Source organism: Quercus lobata, chromosome 3 (assembly GCF_001633185.2).
Source record: "Quercus lobata isolate SW786 chromosome 3, ValleyOak3.0 Primary Assembly, whole genome shotgun sequence".
Lineage (NCBI taxonomy): Eukaryota > Viridiplantae > Streptophyta > Magnoliopsida > Fagales > Fagaceae > Quercus > Quercus lobata.
In genome coordinates, this window is record NC_044906.1 from 37,370,206 (window position 1) to 37,388,736 (window position 18,531).

General features: G+C 32.8%; 1 protein-coding gene and 2 pseudogenes across 2 annotated transcripts in view; 1 reads left to right on the plus strand and 2 right to left on the minus strand.

The window, feature by feature from the left end:
* The window catches only part of LOC115979699, a 34,638-nt pseudogene extending 32,273 nt beyond the window's left edge, over nucleotides 1–2,365 (plus strand). Inside the window, exon 5 of the transcript XR_004089157.1 lies at nucleotides 1,453–2,365. The product of XR_004089157.1 is annotated as an RNA-dependent RNA polymerase 1-like (transcript). The remainder of the gene's footprint in view (nucleotides 1–1,452) is intronic.
* Nucleotides 2,366–3,214: 849 nt separating this feature from the next.
* Nucleotides 3,215–6,263, minus strand: LOC115981638 (loganic acid O-methyltransferase-like). Its single transcript, XM_031103920.1, has 3 exons — nucleotides 5,983–6,263; nucleotides 4,171–4,833; nucleotides 3,215–3,625 (listed from the first exon to the last, which is right to left on the minus strand). The coding sequence occupies exons 1-3, from the start codon at nucleotides 6,070–6,072 to the stop codon at nucleotides 3,290–3,292; spliced, it is 1,089 nt and encodes a 362-aa protein (XP_030959780.1). The 5' UTR covers nucleotides 6,073–6,263; the 3' UTR covers nucleotides 3,215–3,289.
* An 8,934-nt stretch (nucleotides 6,264–15,197) lies between these two features.
* On the minus strand, nucleotides 15,198–18,157 carry LOC115979301 (annotated as a pseudogene).
* Between the last annotated feature and the right edge of the window lie 374 nt (nucleotides 18,158–18,531).

Genomic DNA, 18,531 nt, shown 5'->3' on the forward strand with positions numbered 1-18,531 from the left:
AGTTGTTTTAGAAAGCTAAGTTGCTTAGAGAAAATAAAGAAATAACTAGCTCTTTAGGAGATACACTCTTGGAATAATACTTCACAGGTAGAGATTTTTTGGATTCAAATTCCACCAATTACAATGAGGGCAGCCTTGCTTATTTATAGTTACATAAGCAAGTTGCTGAGTTAGTTACAAGAACCCACCTTGTGGCTGTTATGTGATTGACCAAAGCCTAACAAACTTCTCTAACTAACTAATTGGCTATTGCACTTATCACTAACAACCTATCCGCTAACTTTCTGTTACAAGTGAGAAAGGCTATTACAAGTAAAAGGAACTACTTATCATACAACATAAGCACTGGTAACAACTAGCTTTAAAAATGAACAACATCAGTTTTGAGTATTGAGGCACGTTAGCCTTTTTGTGTGTGCTCTAGTTTGAGTCAATTAGGGTTTGGTTTACTAGTCAAAGTAGGAGTCCTAGTTCTATTAGGAGAAGTTAAGATTTATGGTTTTTACAAAATGTGTTATTGTAATCAAACGAGGAGTTGCTGCTATGCACACTGCTTGTCATAGATTGTTGGTGAATTTGATTTTGCATTTCTTCTTATGTATTAGCTTCCTGGAACTAATTATTTTTTCTTGCCCCAACCAAAATCTACTATAACGATATGAATTACAAATTACAACTATATACACATATGAACCTCCCAAACACAAAATAATCATTTACTAACCCAAAACCCCAATATCGCACTAACTTAATAGACAAAGATTTGTCTTCCAATTATCACACAAAATTCTCCGAAAGTTACACCACCATTTTATTTTTAGGGACAATCAAAGTCCCCCACTTAATAGGCACGATTTACTGCAGAGGAAGGACTTGAGAATCACAGGTACATGTTTGAGTTAGAAAAGAAGGAAAAGAATTGTTTGTTTAATAGCCAATACATAATTGTTTGTTTAATAAGTGACCTTATACTTGCCAATGATGCCCTGGCATGGTGGGGCTTTCGAAGCTGTGTTGTGGAGTTGTGGGTTTGGTCAAGAGATTTGTCTTATATTTATCTGTTGAGGGATTTGTCTGTTTTGGTCATCTAAAATAGGAACTATTTAACACTTTATTTGGGTTTTGATTTTATACAAGCCTTTCTATGTATTATTTAAGCATAGTAAAAATTGTACTAGAGAGGCAGAATTTTATATACAAACAGCATGGAAACTCAAATATTGGCTGTGTAGTAGCTTAGTTTGTTCAGCATTACATGAATTGGAATTCCATGAAAATCCTTCAAAGCATTGAATTGATGAGTTGCATTTCTGTATATGCCATAATGTATTGTCAATTCAATGAATTCTAATTTTCTGCTCAATTTTAACTCTAACCTCATGCCTTAGAACTTAAAAAGATTCTATTTTCCACAAATTCCAATATAAGAGGTGTTTATTTTTTCTGTTACAGGAAGTCCAGGAGTATTTTACCAATTACATTGTCAATGACAGCATAGGAATTATTTCCAATGCCCACACAGCATTTGCAGATAAAGAGCCTACAAAAGCAATGAGTAATTCCTGCATAGAGCTTGCAAAGCTATTTTCAATTGCTGTTGACTTTCCGAAAACTGGTGTACCAGCTGTAATACCGCATGAACTTCATGTCAAAGATTATCCAGATTTCATGGAGAAGCCTGACAAACCCACCTATATATCAGAAAATGTGATTGGAAAGCTTTTCCGGGAGGTAAAAGACATTACACCAAATACTAGTTATTTTAAGTCCTTCACTGCTGAAGTTGCAATGCAGTCATATGACTCTGATATGGAAGTTGATGGCTTTGAGGATTTCATTGATGATGCTGTTTATTACAAGGGAAATTATGATTACAAGTTGGGAAACATGATGGACTATTATGGCATCAAAACTGAGGCTGAAATACTGAGTGGGAATATCATGAGAATGGGCAAGTCTTTCACTAAGAGAAGAGATGCGGAAGCAATTACTATGGCTGTAAAGTCCTTGAGAAAGGAAGCTAGGGCCTGGTTCAATGAGAAGGGAAGTGATTTAGATTCTGAAGCTGAAGATGTATATGCAAAAGCTTCAGCTTGGTACCATGTCACATATCATTATAGTTATTGGGGTACCTACAATGAGGGTATGAATCGAGATCATTTCCTTAGCTTTCCATGGTGTGTTTATGACAAGCTGGTCCACATTAAGAAGGAAAAAGCGAGAAAAAGGATGGCTCTGTCTTCTCTGGAACACCAGTTCAGTCGTGGATTGCGTTTGAGTTGAGAAATTTGCATTTGTTGTCCCCTCTTGAACTTTTGATGATCTCTATAGCTTAACTTTCCTTCTTATCATGTGTATGTAATAATGTAAATAGAAAGTCCAGAATTTAACTTTGGTACATGATGTTTGCTTCTTTTAACTGAGTATAATATTATGTCAGTTTAGTAAGATGTAAATGCCTAAGTTGATCATTTTATTATATATATCTATGGTTTCTTCCTTTTATAGAGGCTATTGACCCACAGTAGTGGTTTTGAAGCTCTCATTATATTTGGCAACGGTCAACCCTGCAGGCTGAATTTTTACTTGAAAAGAGTTGGTGATTAAAGTACAGGATTATGGTTGATGGCATGACACACCAGCTACTTCATTCCAACTTTAGGAGAATATGATAAGACTTAAGAGGCATGATGTCTACGTGTATGGCAAGTTGTCAACACCTATCACAACTTGCTTAATGTTTTTTCTAGTTGTGAAAAATATTATACCACGTTTCAGTCGCATGGTCACACCTATCTTCCCTAAATTTGCTTTGATGTTAGTCCATCTTAATTTACTTTTACACTGTACCACCTTCCAAAAATATTTGTAATTTATTCACACAAAATGAATCCCATTTCAATTCATGTTTATTCCAAACAATTGTATTGAATTGCACAACCAAGTGATGAATTGAATTGTGAACTCTGAGTGTAATTCTTTTCATTACAATGCAATGAATTGAAGATATTAGAGCATTGTTTGCACTTGCCACTAGCATTACATTCAATTGTTGTTACTTTTCCTCTTTAAGTTATGACTTTACTAAACATTATTCATATAAAAGAGGTTTTTTTATTTTATTTTATTTTTTATAGAAAAATATAAAAAGTGGTCAAGTCCCTATTGTTATGGACCTTTATTTGTAGCTAATATCAAAGTTTCTTTTTTGACAATGAAATAAAATTTGTGCCGATGCATATGCAAATTTGTGACAATAAGAAGTCTTATATGTGCTTCCAAAGCCACATCATATGCGTTTCAAAACAATAAACAGTTGATTTCCTTCATTGAGTTTTGACTCCAATAGGCCGATAATCTCTCCATGTTTCTTACAGTATCGATCAAATAGTTCATCAATAATCTCAGTTCCAAAATGTTTGCTTATTATACCCTCCATGCCAGCTCTTAGGTGCATCGTGCATGCCTGGCCACTGAGATCATCAACTCTTGCCCAAGGTTGTGTCATCTCCATTCTTTCAATGCTAAAACACCCATTTCTTTCCACCAGTTGCGTCATCTCCTTGGGTGAGGCAACATAAATAGGCAAGTTAAAGGAGTCCACCTGAACTTCACTAATTAATCCCTGCAAAGGTAAGAGTAGGCATTTTGGTTTGAAAATACTAAAACTATTACCAATTTTACTTGGAAAGGCCTAAAACCTGACGTGGTGGTGGATGCAATTGGTCCTATTTAAATAACATAATAAATGAGTATTTGAATTATTGTGATTTGTAAACACATTAGTTTGCAAAGCATATGTAACAAAATTTATATTATCTCTAACATCATTAGTTTCATTTTTACACATATGGAACATAAATCGTTCTTGGGACAATGCATAACTAGGAGACGTGACAAACTCCAACCCCTACAAAAGAGATCCTCATGAAGTGGTTTTCTTTTTAAGTTGTTTGCCAGGCAAATTGCTTGTACATTATATAGACCAGTTAAAGTACTCCATGGTCCTAGCAAATTTCTATTATCAGATGAATATATAAAAGTTTAAGTTTAACAAATTCTAAGTTCATATGCTGACATTTAGTATAAGTTCAATAAATTTACTTGCAGTGATCTATTTGACTTGGAAAAGCTTCTAGTGCAAAAAGTAATAGCTGATTGCTAGCTTACCTCCTTTGCCATATCCATGAGGCAGTGTCCCAGGAAATCAAACATCAATCCTGTTGCTGAACTAGAATGAGGAATCCCATTTGGAATTCCTGGCATAATAAGCACCATTAGTCCACCCACAACAAGCTCTTTAGCCCTACCATCTAAAAAGGTTGTTATGTCCTTAGCAAATTGGGCTGTATAAGCTTGAGCTACTTCGTCTGGGGCACTTGCATAGTGAACCCTCCCCTTGTTCCATGCAGCAGAGTTCTTATTTAGCAGCTCTTCTGGCACCTTAGAGAGCCATTGGAGTGCAAAAGATGAATGCACAAAATCGAGAGAGAAATCAGGGAATAGCCGACCATGGAAAGACCCTGGCACTCCAGTTGCAAAGTATGGCCTTTCTGGTGGGAGAGAGGCAAAGAGGGTATTAAAATCACTGGATGTATGATCATTGAAGAACACTTGAAATTCAGGCATATGAGAAGCAAAGCCATGGGATTGGTACTTTTGTTGCACAGCATCTATTATATTTTGCATAGCAATGAAGGTATTTGGCCCAACTGAACATCCCAAATCTGCTATGCGGAGTGTGCTCTTTGAACTAGAAATTTGTTTTTCTACATCAAGCTTCTCCGCAATCACATCATCAATTATTGCCTTCATAGCATTTGTACCTGCCCTCTGCATACTAGGTATGTCAATCATAGTAGTTTTCGACTTTTTTAAATGTCACTTTTTATTGCATATAGTTTTTCTTTTCTTTTCTATTTTTAAACAACCCTATTTTAAAAAAAAAAATAATGAAAAATAAGATATACCAGATGGACATTAGGTTTATCTAAATGGATACTAAGTTAAGTATGTCATTATCAACATATGCACAAGTATACAATATGAATCATTGGTATGGTCTTAAGTTGTGGTTATAAACTTATAATTGATTTTGTAAATGAATCCACTGGCTTATTGGCAGCATTTCTCTTTCTTTTTGGCAACTATGACTAAAACACGTCAATAGAATACACAACATTTGAAGAAATGATAAATTTAAAAAAAAAAAAAAAAAATTTCACTAGAACCTTTTTATATTATTAGACAAATAAACAACACATTGTATTGGCCAATAAAGGTATACATGGGTTGATTTCAAGTTCCATGTAGTATAACTCTAAACAATGTTATATCATTCAATAACTTGTTATTAAATTCATATTTTAAAAATCATACCGTTAAATTACAAGTTTTATATGTTCTTAACATTCATACTAATTTTCATGTTAAGCAGATGTTATTTATCATTCAATCTATAAACTCATCTTTTATGAATTATTTTAATCTATAAAAACTTCAAATTTAAACAGTTTTTATGACATGGCTGTTGATATTTGATATTTTGAAATTTTGTAAAAATGGAGAACAGATAATGAAATCTAACAATGAATTTGTCAAAATTTACACAAATTAAAAAAATATCAGTAGGTATAAAATTTCTTAAAATTATATTATGTGTAACTTCAATTTATGGATATATATAATTTTTTTTTTTCTTTGCAAAACAAATAAATTAAATATATTCTATTGGTTAAAAGGGGTTTCTTCCATTTGGGGCTTGATAGCAACATGTTGCAGCCCAGAGATTTACTAGCATGCACATTATACGGCCGGTAAAAATTCATTACCAAATGATATACACATTAGTATGCAACATGCCTAGCCAAATAAGATTAGAAGATTAGTTCTTAAAAAATAAAAATAAAAAATAAATAAAATAAAAAAAGATTAGAAGAGAGGAAGATATAGGAGAAAAATAGATAATAAAATTGAAGAAACCTGGAAGTAGGAGTTTTTGGTATAGCTATTACTGCCATCTCCGCCGTTCATTGGATAAGATTCAGGCACCATGTTTGTATTGTTACTCATCTTCAACTCTCTCTCTCTTTCTCTCTCTGTGTGCGTGCGCGCTTGTGTTCTCACCAAGTTATGCCAGCTGATAGGAGCTATTTGCTTTATATTCTTAACATTGTACTCTGACAACGATTGGGTTAGCCAGCCACAATTTAATAACAATTGCCTAGAAATAATGTTAATAAGGCGCCTGATTTTATAGAATTTTGTGCGCTTTCAAGTGTTGACTTTAAGGAGGAGCGTTCACATAAAACATTTTATGTAAGAGGGTATTTTTTATTTTTTTATTTATTTTTTATGACAAACAAAAGGACAGATCCTTCTCTTTTCCAATAAAAAATTGATATAGTACTGATTTTTGTTGAGAGTCATGTTAATGGAAATATTTAAGACTTTTGTTAATAATTTATTTTATAAAATTTTTGACATTAATTTCATGATAAATAAAAAAAATTATTAAAATATTAATTTTTTTTTTTTCATAAAAACTTTCTTTAAATAGATTGTTAATCATTATCCTAAAAGTATCAGTTAGCATTTTTTTTTTAATTATTCCTTAAGTAGTTATTAATTTTCATTGCATTCTCAACCTTGTTTGTGTCCAACCGAATTAAGAGAGTTAATCTCGTATCGGAGGCCGTACCGATTTGGCCAAAGGAACGGGATATTTCGATATCGATATATCGTTTTGAATTTACCGCTATTATATATATAGGTCCGGTTAATGTGTATCCTAAGGGTACACATTAAGCTATCTATTTTTATAATCATTTTCTAGGGAATTGAAAAAGCTGTCAATATTTTTTCAATTCTCAAGAAAATTTTTTCCAAAAATGAAAATTATTATGTGCCATAAGGACACATATTAACAAAATCCTATATATATATATATATATATAACCAAAATTCAAATAATTTATTAAAAAAATTTAAATTTATAAATCTTTTATCTCATTTAATATGTTAATCTTTAGTTAAAATTTCAACTAAGAATGCATTTGGATTGGGATGAAAACTTCTGCGTTTGCGTTTTGTGTTTTTTTTTTCACGCGTTTCTGAGCATTTTGAGTGTTGCGGCTACTGTTCATGCACTGTTCAATGAATAGTAGCCGCAAACTTTGACTTTTCAAATTTTTTTACCAATCACAGCACATCATGTACTGTTCACGGACCCATAAATTTCACTTTTCAACAATTTTTTCATTAAAAATGGGTCCCACGATACTATTCACACATTTAAAAATTATTTCGCTACAGTATTTTTCAGTTTTCAATTGTATCCAAACGGACCTAAGTAATATTAATAATAATAGAAAATTGTTGTTCCTACTTCTTTAATAATAATAATATCACAGTCAGTAAAGTTTGACAGTACAAAAACTTTTTTCACTTATTAAAAGTTAAAACGCCGTTTGATACTTCTTTGCATTAGAGGAAAAAAAAAATCAAAATCAAATTTGAAATCTAAAAATTTTATAATAATTCACGTGGGTGTGTCAGAGGCACACTGCCACAAATTACAAACAAAAAGCAAACCTCCTTTACTTTTAGTTTTTTACTATTAAAAGTCACCACAAAACAAACAACTAAAAAGCCTTCAGGAATAAAAACTTAAAAACTAAGAGAAGCGGATGGGCGTGAACGCCGTGAAGATGAATGGTCGATTACTTTTGGAACAGTGCTGGTGATGGCGGTAACATGGGTTACATGGTAAAAGATCTTTTACTGTTAATCACTTAATTTCCTTTTTTTTTTTTTCTTTTATCGTCCGGTATTCTTTTTCCAGCTGGTATCCGGTTTTTTTTCCAGTTTTTCTAAACCGGCCAAGGTGTCAGTATGAAAAATTCCAATTGTACCGACAGGTATGGTACAGTATTGACTCTACTGAACCAAACAATGTTAAGAATATTTCACAATTTTTGACATAATTCTCCACGTGATAAGTGGTAATTGATAAAAGTGTGGATTTATCATTTGACCTCAATCATTCACATTTCACCAGGGAACAATTTGTGATAATAGTTGTGGACATTTTTTTTTTTTATGTCCCTAGTATTTTATTGTACAAAAATCCAATGTTAGACTTTCTCAATTAAAAATTCTTAATATTTTTCTCATTTATATTTTCTCGTTTGGTTGAAAGGTGAGGATTGGTTTGACATCGGACCCACCCACATAAACGGGAAAATATATTATTTTATTCCTCTTCTAATTTTTGCCCGGTAATTGAAAGGAATCTGACATTGACGTTGTCAATGCTTATGTAGTCTCTCTCTTTTCTTTTTTTTGGAATAATGCTTATGTGGTCTATAGTAATATGTAACATGTACAATCATTATCTGACCCTAAAATTATGGGCTCTTTTACAAGAACATTGTCCCACGGGATTATATGTTTTTTATTTTATTTTAAATCACCATTACTTTATTGGTTTTATTAGTATACTATAGCTAGAACTAACAAGTTACTTAAAAACTGTGAGTTTCGGTTAGCTTAACTGGTAAAGTCTCTGATGGTTGAATAAAAGATCTGTTACTAAATTTTAAATATTGTTGTTCAAAATTATGTGAAAATTGTGATTTAAAGTGTTGTAAAAACAAGTATTTAAAGTAATCATAATGCAAATAATGTATTTGATACTATATTTTAAATAACATATTTTAAAATGTGAAAAAAAAATATAATTGTATATTTGGTATGTATGTGTATATATATTTTAAAGCTGATAAATATAGTAAAAGTATTATTATTATTATTATATTTGAAGAAAGAAAAGGTTCCCTCATGTGGTCTAATCAGGTGGGACCTACAATTTTGAACATATTTATAAAAATGTTATTGTACAATGTTATTTGAAAACTAAAAACTAATAGGAGGAGTTCTCTAAATTTAGTGTTCAAACACTTTAAAATAAGAAAGGTAACCCAACACTCCTAAAAAAAATTCCCTACCAAACGCATTATTTTTTTTTGGCCCCCACAGTTTTCAGTGGTTTGTCACGCTGCATCATTGTGAAACCAATTTAACTTTTTTGGATCCTTCATTGCAAACATCAAAGATTGATAAAGATAACAATACAAGGTCCAAATATTGGTAGCTTGGATATAGTTGAAGGGAGAGAAAGGTAACCCAACACTCCTAAAAAAAATTCCCTACCAAACGCATTTTTTTTTTTTTTTTTTTTGGCCCCCCCAGTTTTCAGTGGTTTGTCACGCTGCATCATTGGGAAACCAATTTAACTTTTTTGAATCCTTCATTGCAAACATCAAAGATTGATAAAGATAACAATACAAGGTCCAAATATTGGTAGCTTGGATATAGTTGAAGGGAGAGGCTGTGCAGGATATTGGCCTCAAAATGCACCACTGGGAATAATATTGACATTCACTGTAAAATAACTTAAACCAACTTTTCCCTCAATCATACCAAATTAAAAGCGAAAAAAATAAAATTCATACCAACAAATAAAAAATTAGGAAACCAAAATGAAACATTTTATAGTATGTTAAATAGGCCAAATTGTGAAGAAGTTATATAAGTTACCACTGTACCATAGCTGTAAGTGAAGTGCCTAATTCAAGGCTGAATTAAAGCTTGAATGCTTTTGACTTGCCTGCCTGAGTCGAATTGGGTATATATCATTTCAGATATCACTTTCCAGCTACTGAGAGAGACCTGATATATGGACACTAGAAAAATAAATACACGGGATTTTCCTTTTACTAGCTACTGATTGAGAGACCTGATCAGGCCTGCTCTTCTCAATCGTCTTAAAAAAGAAAATAAAAATAAATAAATAAAAAGAGAGAGAGAGAGAGAGCTAAAATGGAAAGAGAAACAGAAAATGAATAAAATTTTTCTCTAAACTAATTTGGAGAAAAATTCTTCAAATTTCTCATATATATCTTTTTTGGATGTGAATTTTAGAAATCTAACCATTAAATTTCATGCTCCTTATGTTCTTAACATATGTATCAAATTTCGTTCAAATTGGATGTTATTTACTATTCGATTAATAACCTATTTATTATACATGATTTTGGATCACAAAAACTTAAAATTTTAACATTTGTTTGATAATATAGCAATTGATCTTTGATCTTCTTGAAATTTTACAAACATGAAGGATAAAATAAGAACATGTAATTAACGGTTAGATTTTCAAAATTCACACCTAATATAAAGATATATGAAAAGTTTAAAATGGTTCTCTTTAAACTAGTTCAACATTATACTCTGGTGCAGAATAGCTAGTTCCAAAGCCATACACTCCCATTCCCTACAAATAATCGCTAGAAATAATATTAACAAGTTACCCCATTTTATAGAATTTTGTGGGCTTTCAAGTTTTAACTTTATGGAAGAGCGTGATTGTTGGTCACGGTAGTTTTTTTTTAAGAGAATTAGCATTAGTATGTGTAAAATCTTGCAAAATAGAAAAAATAATTGATTTTACACATTTTGAACAAAAAAACACCTACATCAGTGGGTGTAAAATTGTGCATAAATATACAAGAGCTATTAATATTTTAATAATTTCTGATTCACTCCTTTTTTCTCTCTCTTCTCCCTCTACAAAACTAACGCATTCTCTCCCTCATCATGTTCTTTCTTCCTCTGATACACACGCTCCCATAGACACAAAATCAAAAATCAACTACGAAAATAAAAAATCAACCACAAAATCAACCATTGGAACAAAATCGTTGGATCGGTGATTAGTGATCGTGGATCATGGATTGGAGAGGCGATTTGGATTGGTGATCGGTGATGTGGATCGATGATTGGAGAGGTGATGTGGAACGGTAATGTGGATCGGTTCTAGGTTTTGGTGGAGATCGGTGGATTGGAGAGGCGTTGTGGTACTTGTGATGCTTGTGATGGTTGTGGTGTTGATGGAGTGCTTGTGGTGGTTGAAAACTCGAAAATGTGTTAAAAACACAAGAGCTATTTAGATCTCCAAAAAAAAGTTGCGGCTCGATAGATTTTACACTAACTTAATTATAAGTGCGGAATAGTGTAAATGTAAGCGGATAAACAAACAAACTACTCTAACACATATTCATATAATCACAGTAGTAAAATGAAATGCAAAAGAGTAGGGAAGAAGAAAGCAAACACAGATAACACGCCGATGTGTTATCAAAGAGGAAACCAAAGAACTTGACGAAAAACCTCTCCACTGCCCTCCAAGCGGTAATCGATCCACTAGACAATCAGTTGGGATACATAGGTTAGCAAGAGACCTTCCAAGCCTAATCTATCTGTTGTACCTAAGCCCTCCAAGCTCTTACTCCAACAAGACTTCTCGGAACCATGTCTTGTCTAGCTCTCCGAATACCGTAACAAGCTCCATGTTGCATTTGTCATCCTTGATTTCTTCAAATGCTTCCCAACAACACCAAAAACACTCACTACACTGAAAATGTGTGAATTGTGTTTGGGTACAAATCTCCTCTCAAGATATGATAATAGGAGAGGGAAGGAGAAGAGGCTACAATGAATACTCACTAAGGATGAGTAGCTCTCTCTCTAAAAGATGGGTGTGTGTTGTAGAAAACCTATCTAGGGTTTTTCTCTCTGAATGGCCTCCTTTACATTTGTGGGTAATAAGGATATATATAGTATGAGTAAAGGGTAAGGAAGTCACACATAAAAATCCTCCAGGTAGAATGTTTCGCAACTATTTCGTAGGAAGGCCTTACCTGCAAGACACTCACGAAAATGACAGCTTGGCACGACTCTTCAGCTTCTAGACATGTGCTCCTCACGTGGCTCTTTCGTGGGTTAGCTTCTCGCGAACTTCTTGCAAAATCCACTGATTCTTCACAAACTTGATACTAAACCCAATACAATAAAATCCCACAAAATACAAGGAATAAAATTAAAGCAATTACAACACTTTTTGTCTAGGAATAAAGTCAACATAAAACATAGTTGTAAATCACAACTTTACAGTGATGCTTCTGGGTTTTGTGGGTTGACGGAGATCGGTGTTGATGGAGTGCTTGTGATGGTTGTGGTGTTGATGGAGTGCTTGTGATGGTTGTGGTGTTGATGGAGTGCTTGTGATGGTGCTTCTGGGTTTTTACCATGAGAGAAAGACAAAGAAAGAAGAGGAAGAAAAGAAAGAGGAAATGACAGAGAGATAAGGAAAAAGAAAGAAGAAGAAAGAAGAGGAAGAATAGGAAAAAGAAATGGGAGATAAAATAATATTAAAAAAGAATATAAAAATATTATTTATATAAAATATGTTGTATAATAGATGGACTAATGTGGGTGTTTTGTAAAAATATGTGTATAAAATAGAAAAAGTAGTTTTTTTTGTGCAAAATAGATGATAAGTTTGCATCCACTGATATGGATGCTCTAACACCAATTACAACAACTTGTTTCCAACAATAAAAGGACAATTATTCCAATAAAAGATCCATATGCTATATATATATATATATATATATATATATTCCCAGTTATTCTTCATATAGTAGTTGATTATCATTGCATTCTTAGCTATGCTTGTGTCCAAAAATCCAATGACAAACTTTCTCAATAAAAAATCTTCATGTTTTCTCATTTGAGATTAAATTCAATAAGGATGGGGTGTAAACCCCTTGGTTTACACCAGCTAATAAAGACATGCCACATCAGACTTTTACTTAAACTCATTGTAAAATCAATACATACTAATACACCTAATAACATCTCAACAAACAAATAAACAAAACCTATTTCACGTTTCCCTAAAATCTCAATCACTCTTCACCGCCGGACCTACTTTTGCCGCCACACTACCTCACCGGACTTCCATCCGCCGCCGCACTACCTCGTCGGACCTAGGTGATTTGTTCTTGTTCTAAAAATTTTTTGGGTTTTGCTAAATCTCAATCCCTCTTCAGGGACAATTTTTTTTTTTTTTGGGTTTTACACTTGTTATGACTCTAAACTAAAAAGACCATCTTCTTAAGTATGAGATTCCAAATATTTTTATATTTAAATTTAGAACCCAAAAGCAGTCCTAATTGTTTCAAAGGTAGATTGGATACCTTGCACCCTAGAATCTGAGCCAATGCTTCTGCTTCTGGTGGTTTTCGCAGATTTATTTTTAAAATAGAAATTGTATGATGATGCTAGTTACATGGTTTTCCAGATATGCTAATGGGATACTATACATAGTGATTGAAATTGCCGAGGCAACTTTGTTGCACTTTCCAGCATTATAGAGAGCATTTTTTTTCCTTTTAATAACAAGTGATATTCAGTTCTCGACTTGTTGCACTTTTTGAGTTAGTTGCTATTATATGTGGTCACTCCAACTTATGTTCAGAGCTCGTAATTGTTCATATTAATGGTTATGGGCTTCTGTAAAACCCACAAAAAAAAAAAAAAAAAAAAAATCATCCCTGAAGAGGGATTGAGATTTTTTTAGCGAAACCCAAAAAATGTTGAGGACAAGAACAAATCACCTAGGTTCAACGAGGTAGTGCAGCGGTAGACGGAAGTCCAGTGAGGTAGTGTGGCGGTAAACGTTGGTCTGGCGAGGATTGGCTGGAGATGTAGGAGGTGAAGAGGGATTGAGATTTTAGAGAAACGTGAAATAGGTTTTGTTTATTTTTTTGTTGAGATATTCTTAGGTGTATTAGGATGGAAAAAAAAAAACTGGAAACAATGCCAAACACACTACTTAGCAGTGGGACCCACATATTTTGAGTTATGGGTGATGGAAACAGAGTTATGGGTGATGGAAACTTAAAATCCAAACAGCGGCCTTGTTTTGATTTTTTTTTCATCACTCATCACTCCTCACTCAATTTCCGTCATTCATCACTCATCACTTAAAATACCCAACTCCCTACACCTCACCCCGTTTGGCACCATCACTTACTTGTTATCACTCAATATTTTTCAATTGTTTGTGGGATCCACACACTGACCCAATGTCAGTTGACTTTTTTTTTCTCTCTCTCTCTCTCTCTCTTTTCCCTGCCTCTCCCTTTCGTTTTTCTCTACTTTTCTCTTCGTTTTCCCCTGTTTTTCTCTGCTTTTCTCTTCATCTAGTATTTTTCTTTTCCAAAAACCCAAAAAAAAAAAAAAAAACCACCGTCCCAACCGCCGTTACAACCCACAGTGACAACAGTAGCAACAGCAACATCAATAGCAGCAACAACTTTGACATCAACAGTGGCAACAACTTCAACGAACTTGAGATGAAAGAAAAGGAATGGAAACCAAGTGAAAAGGAAAAAAAAAAAAAAAAACTGGTGAAAAGGAATGGAAAAAAAAAATAGAAAAAAAATGTAACCAAACCCATAAACCAATGTGAAAAGAAAAAGAAAAGAAGAAAAGAAGAAGAAGAAGAAGAGGAGAATAGAGAGAGGTGTGTCCCAGACTCGCGAAAGACAACAACCAAAAAAAAAAAAAGATAAAGTTTGTTGGAGAGAGCAAAAAGTCTGACCGTGGGACCCATATGTAATTTTAATTACAAAAATGCCATTGAAAATAGAGTTATGGAAACTGAAAGTAGCTAAAATGTGTTTTTAGTTTTCATAACTCATCACTCAAAAATCAGATAATTGAGTAATGGAAACAAAAGCTGGAAACAGAGTTATTGAAATCCAAACAAGCTTTTGAGTCATAGGTCCCACCATTTTTGAGTTATGAGTTATGGAAACTAGAAATCTAAACACCTCCATATCTCTTCTATCCTCCCTTTTTTTTTTTATCTCTTTACCATTTTCTATCATTCCACTTTTCTACCCCTCCAACCAATATTTTAAATGTTTTTCCTTGAGGATGTAAGTTGTTAGTACTCATACTTAGATGATTATTCCAAGTTGATCCTTCATAAGTCTTAGTTCATTTATTGATTGCAATCAGAATAGAGAGTGTTACTCTTAATTAATCAACTTGTATCTTGTGAAAAGAAAGATTTCTTATTATTGTTTTAACCCTAATTCTTTGGTGGCCAAGAGCTTTATATCTCAATTAGTTAGAACCTCACGATATTTTCAATAGAGACATTCAAGGTTTAAATCTCTTCTCCTCCATTTTAACTATTGAGTCATTAAATAAATAAATTAAACCATCTTATCCAAAGTTTTCAACAGAAATAACTAGTGTTGTGTTGATACATATGCAAACTTGTGATATAATAAGAGGTCTTACATTTGCTTCCAAAGCTGCATCATATGCGTTTCAAAACCATAAAGAGCTGAGTTCCTACATTGTATTTTGACTCCAACAGGTTGAAAGACTCTTGTTGTTTCTTAGAGAATCGATCAAATAGTTCATCAATAATTTTAGTTCCAAAATGTTTGCTTATTATACCCTCCAAGCCAGCTCTTAGGTGCTTTGTCAATGCCTGGCCACTGAGGCCGTCCACTCTTGCCCCAGGTTGTGTTATCTCCATTCTTTCAATGTTAAAACACCCATTTGTTTCCACCAGCTGTGTCATCTCCTTGGGTGAGGCAACATACACAGGCAAGTTAAAGGTGTTCACTTGAGCTTCAATAATTAATCCCTGGAAAGATAAAAGTAGGTATTTTGGTTTGGAAATACTAAAATTATTACCAATTTTACTACAAAAGGCTTACAACTTGACAAAGTAGTGAATGCGATTGGTGCTATTCCAAAAACATAATAAATAAATGTTTGAATTATTGTGATTTGTACTCACATTAGTTTGCAAGGCATATGTAATAAAATTTATAGTATCACTAATATAATTCTTTTGGTTTTTACATATATGGAACAAAAATTGTTCTTGGAACAAAGCATAACTAGAAGAAGTGAGAACATCCAACCCCTATAAAAGAGAACCTTATGAAGTGGTTTTCTTTTTATGTTGTTTTCCAAACAAATTGCTTGTACATTCTATAGACGAGTTCTAGTACTCCATGCTGCTAGCAAATTTCTATTATCAGACGAGTATATAAAGTTTTTTATTCTTTGAGTTTTGCAGAGAGAGACACATATAAAGTTTTAGTTCTACATAATTTTGTATTTTAAGGTCCAAATTCTAAATTCATATTTTGACATTTAGTGTAAGTCCACTAAATTACTTGCAGTGACCTATTTGACTGGAAAACTTTCTAGTGCAAAAAGAAATAGAGGCTAATAATTGATTGCTGGCTTACCTCCTTTGCCATATCAATGAGGCAGAGTCCAAGGAAATCAAATATCATTCCTGTTGGTGCACTAGAACGATGAATCCCATTGGGAATTCCTGGTATGATAAGCACCATTAGTCCACCTACCACAAGCTCTTAAGCCCTACAATCTAAAAAGGTTGTTATGTCCTTAGCAAATTGATCTGTATAAGCTTGAGCTACTTCATCTGGGGCACTTGCATAGTGAACCCTCCCCTTGTTCCACGCAGCAGAGTTCTTATTTAGCAACTCCTCTGGCAACTTAGAGAGCCACTGGAGTGCATAAGATGAATACACAAAATGGAGAGAGGATTCAGGGAATAGCCAATCATGGAAAGACCCTGGCACTCCGGTTGCAAAGAATGACCTTCTTGGTGGGAGAGAGGCAAAGAGGGTATTGAAATCATTGGATACATGATCATTGAAGAACACTTGAAATTCAGGCATATGAGAAGCAAGGCCTTGGGATTGGTACTTCTGTTGCACAACATCTATTATATTTTGCATAGTAAGGAAGGTATTTGGCCCAACTGAACATCCCAAATCTGCTAAACGGAATGTGCTCTCTGAAGTAGAAGAATTTTTTTTTACATCAAGCTTCTCTGCAATTACATCATCAATCTTTGCCTTCACAACATTTGTAGCTGCCCTCTGCATAGTAGGTATGTCAATCATAGTAGTTTTCGACTATTTTCAATGTCAATTATTATTATATATCTATACTATCTATAATAGGATTCCTTTATCTGGATTGTACTTTTATGTATTTCAAAAATACTCTTAGACCCTATGTTTAACAAGGACAAAACTTAGGGACAACTTAGTAAAAATATATCTTAAACTCTACCTAAAATGCTTACAAAATAGGACACTTTCCTACTAATTTATGCCTTCAAAACAAATTTATCCAAAAATTTAAAAAAAAAAAAAAAAAATCTCAGCTCACTTTGTATATTTCCTTCAAGACCATGTTCCAACTTTTTAAAAAAATAAATAAATACCAAATAGACACTAAGTTAAGCATGTCATTATTAACATATGCACAAGTATACAAGAATCAATAGTATGGTTAAATATATTGATAATATTTTTTGGGCCTTGATAAGTTTTTATTTATCTATATTATTAGATAGATAAACAATGTATTCTATTGCCAATAAAGGCCTTAATTCTTTTCCCAGGTGAGGTGTCTTTATATATATATATATATATATATATATTACATCTTGTATAACTCTAAGTAATATTATACCGTCCAATACTTTGTTATTAGATTTATATTTTGAAAATCTCACTATTGAATTATACGTTCTATATGTTCTTAATATATATATTAATTTTTATCTTAATCGGGTGTTATTTATTATTTGATTCATAAACTCCTCTTTTACGTATTATTTTAAATTACAAAAACTTGAATTTAAACAATTAATTGATAAAATAGATATTTGATCATCTTAAAATTTTGCAAATATAGAGAATATATGAAGATAATGTAATCCAATTACAAATTTGTTAAAATTTGCATCAAATTAAAAAAATATTATGTGGTGTAATGTTGCATCCAACCAAAAACTCTCTCTCTCTCTCTCTCTCTCTCTCTCTCTATATATATATATATATTTTTTTTTTTTTTTCTACATTGCAGGAAAAATAAATTAAATATATTCTATTTGTTAAAAGGGTTTCTTCCATTTGGGGGCAACATGTTGCAGCCCAGAGATTTATTAGCATGCACATTATTTGGCAGGTAAAAATTCATTACCAGATGATATACACAACAGCCAAATAAGATAAGAAGAGAGGAAGAAATAGGACAAAATAGATAATAAAATTGTAAGAAACCTGGAAGTAGGAGTTTTTGGTATAACTATTAGTGCCATCTCCGCTGTTCATTGGATAAGATTCAGGCACTGTATCTGTATTGTTGCTCATCTTCAACTCTCTCTCTCCTTTCCCTGTGTTTGTGTTGTCAGCGAGTTGTGACAGCTTACTACTTTATATTCTTGACATTGTACACCGACAACAAATAGCTAGTTCCAAAGCCATACATTTCCGTTAATGGCGGGCTGAGTTAGGCAGCCAAAATTGAATAACCATTCCCTAAAAATATTGCTAATATTAATAACGCACCTGACTTTTGTGTGCTTTAAAGTCTAATAAAAATAAAGTAAATTATATATTTGGTCTCCTAACTTTAAGTTTGTGGCCCGTGGGTGTTAATTTGGTTTTAACGTTTTAAATGTGTCAATTTAATCTTAACATTTTTTTTTAATGTAGTTAAATTTTGGATGAAAAATATTGACATGAATAACAATGATATTGA

What these genes read in the sequence shown, in the direction of transcription:
- LOC115981638 (XM_031103920.1), bottom strand. Translation starts at nt 6,072, where the DNA reads ATGAGTAACAATACAAACATGGTGCCTGAATCTTATCCAATGAACGGC. An exon ending in CCAAAAACTCCTACTTCCAG is followed by an intron (nt 4,834 to 5,982) that starts GTTTCTTCAATT and finishes CCTAGTATGCAG; the next exon opens with AGGGCAGGTACAAATGCTAT. An exon ending in TCATGGATATGGCAAAGGAG is followed by an intron (nt 3,626 to 4,170) that starts GTAAGCTAGCAA and finishes TTACCTTTGCAG; the next exon opens with GGATTAATTAGTGAAGTTCA.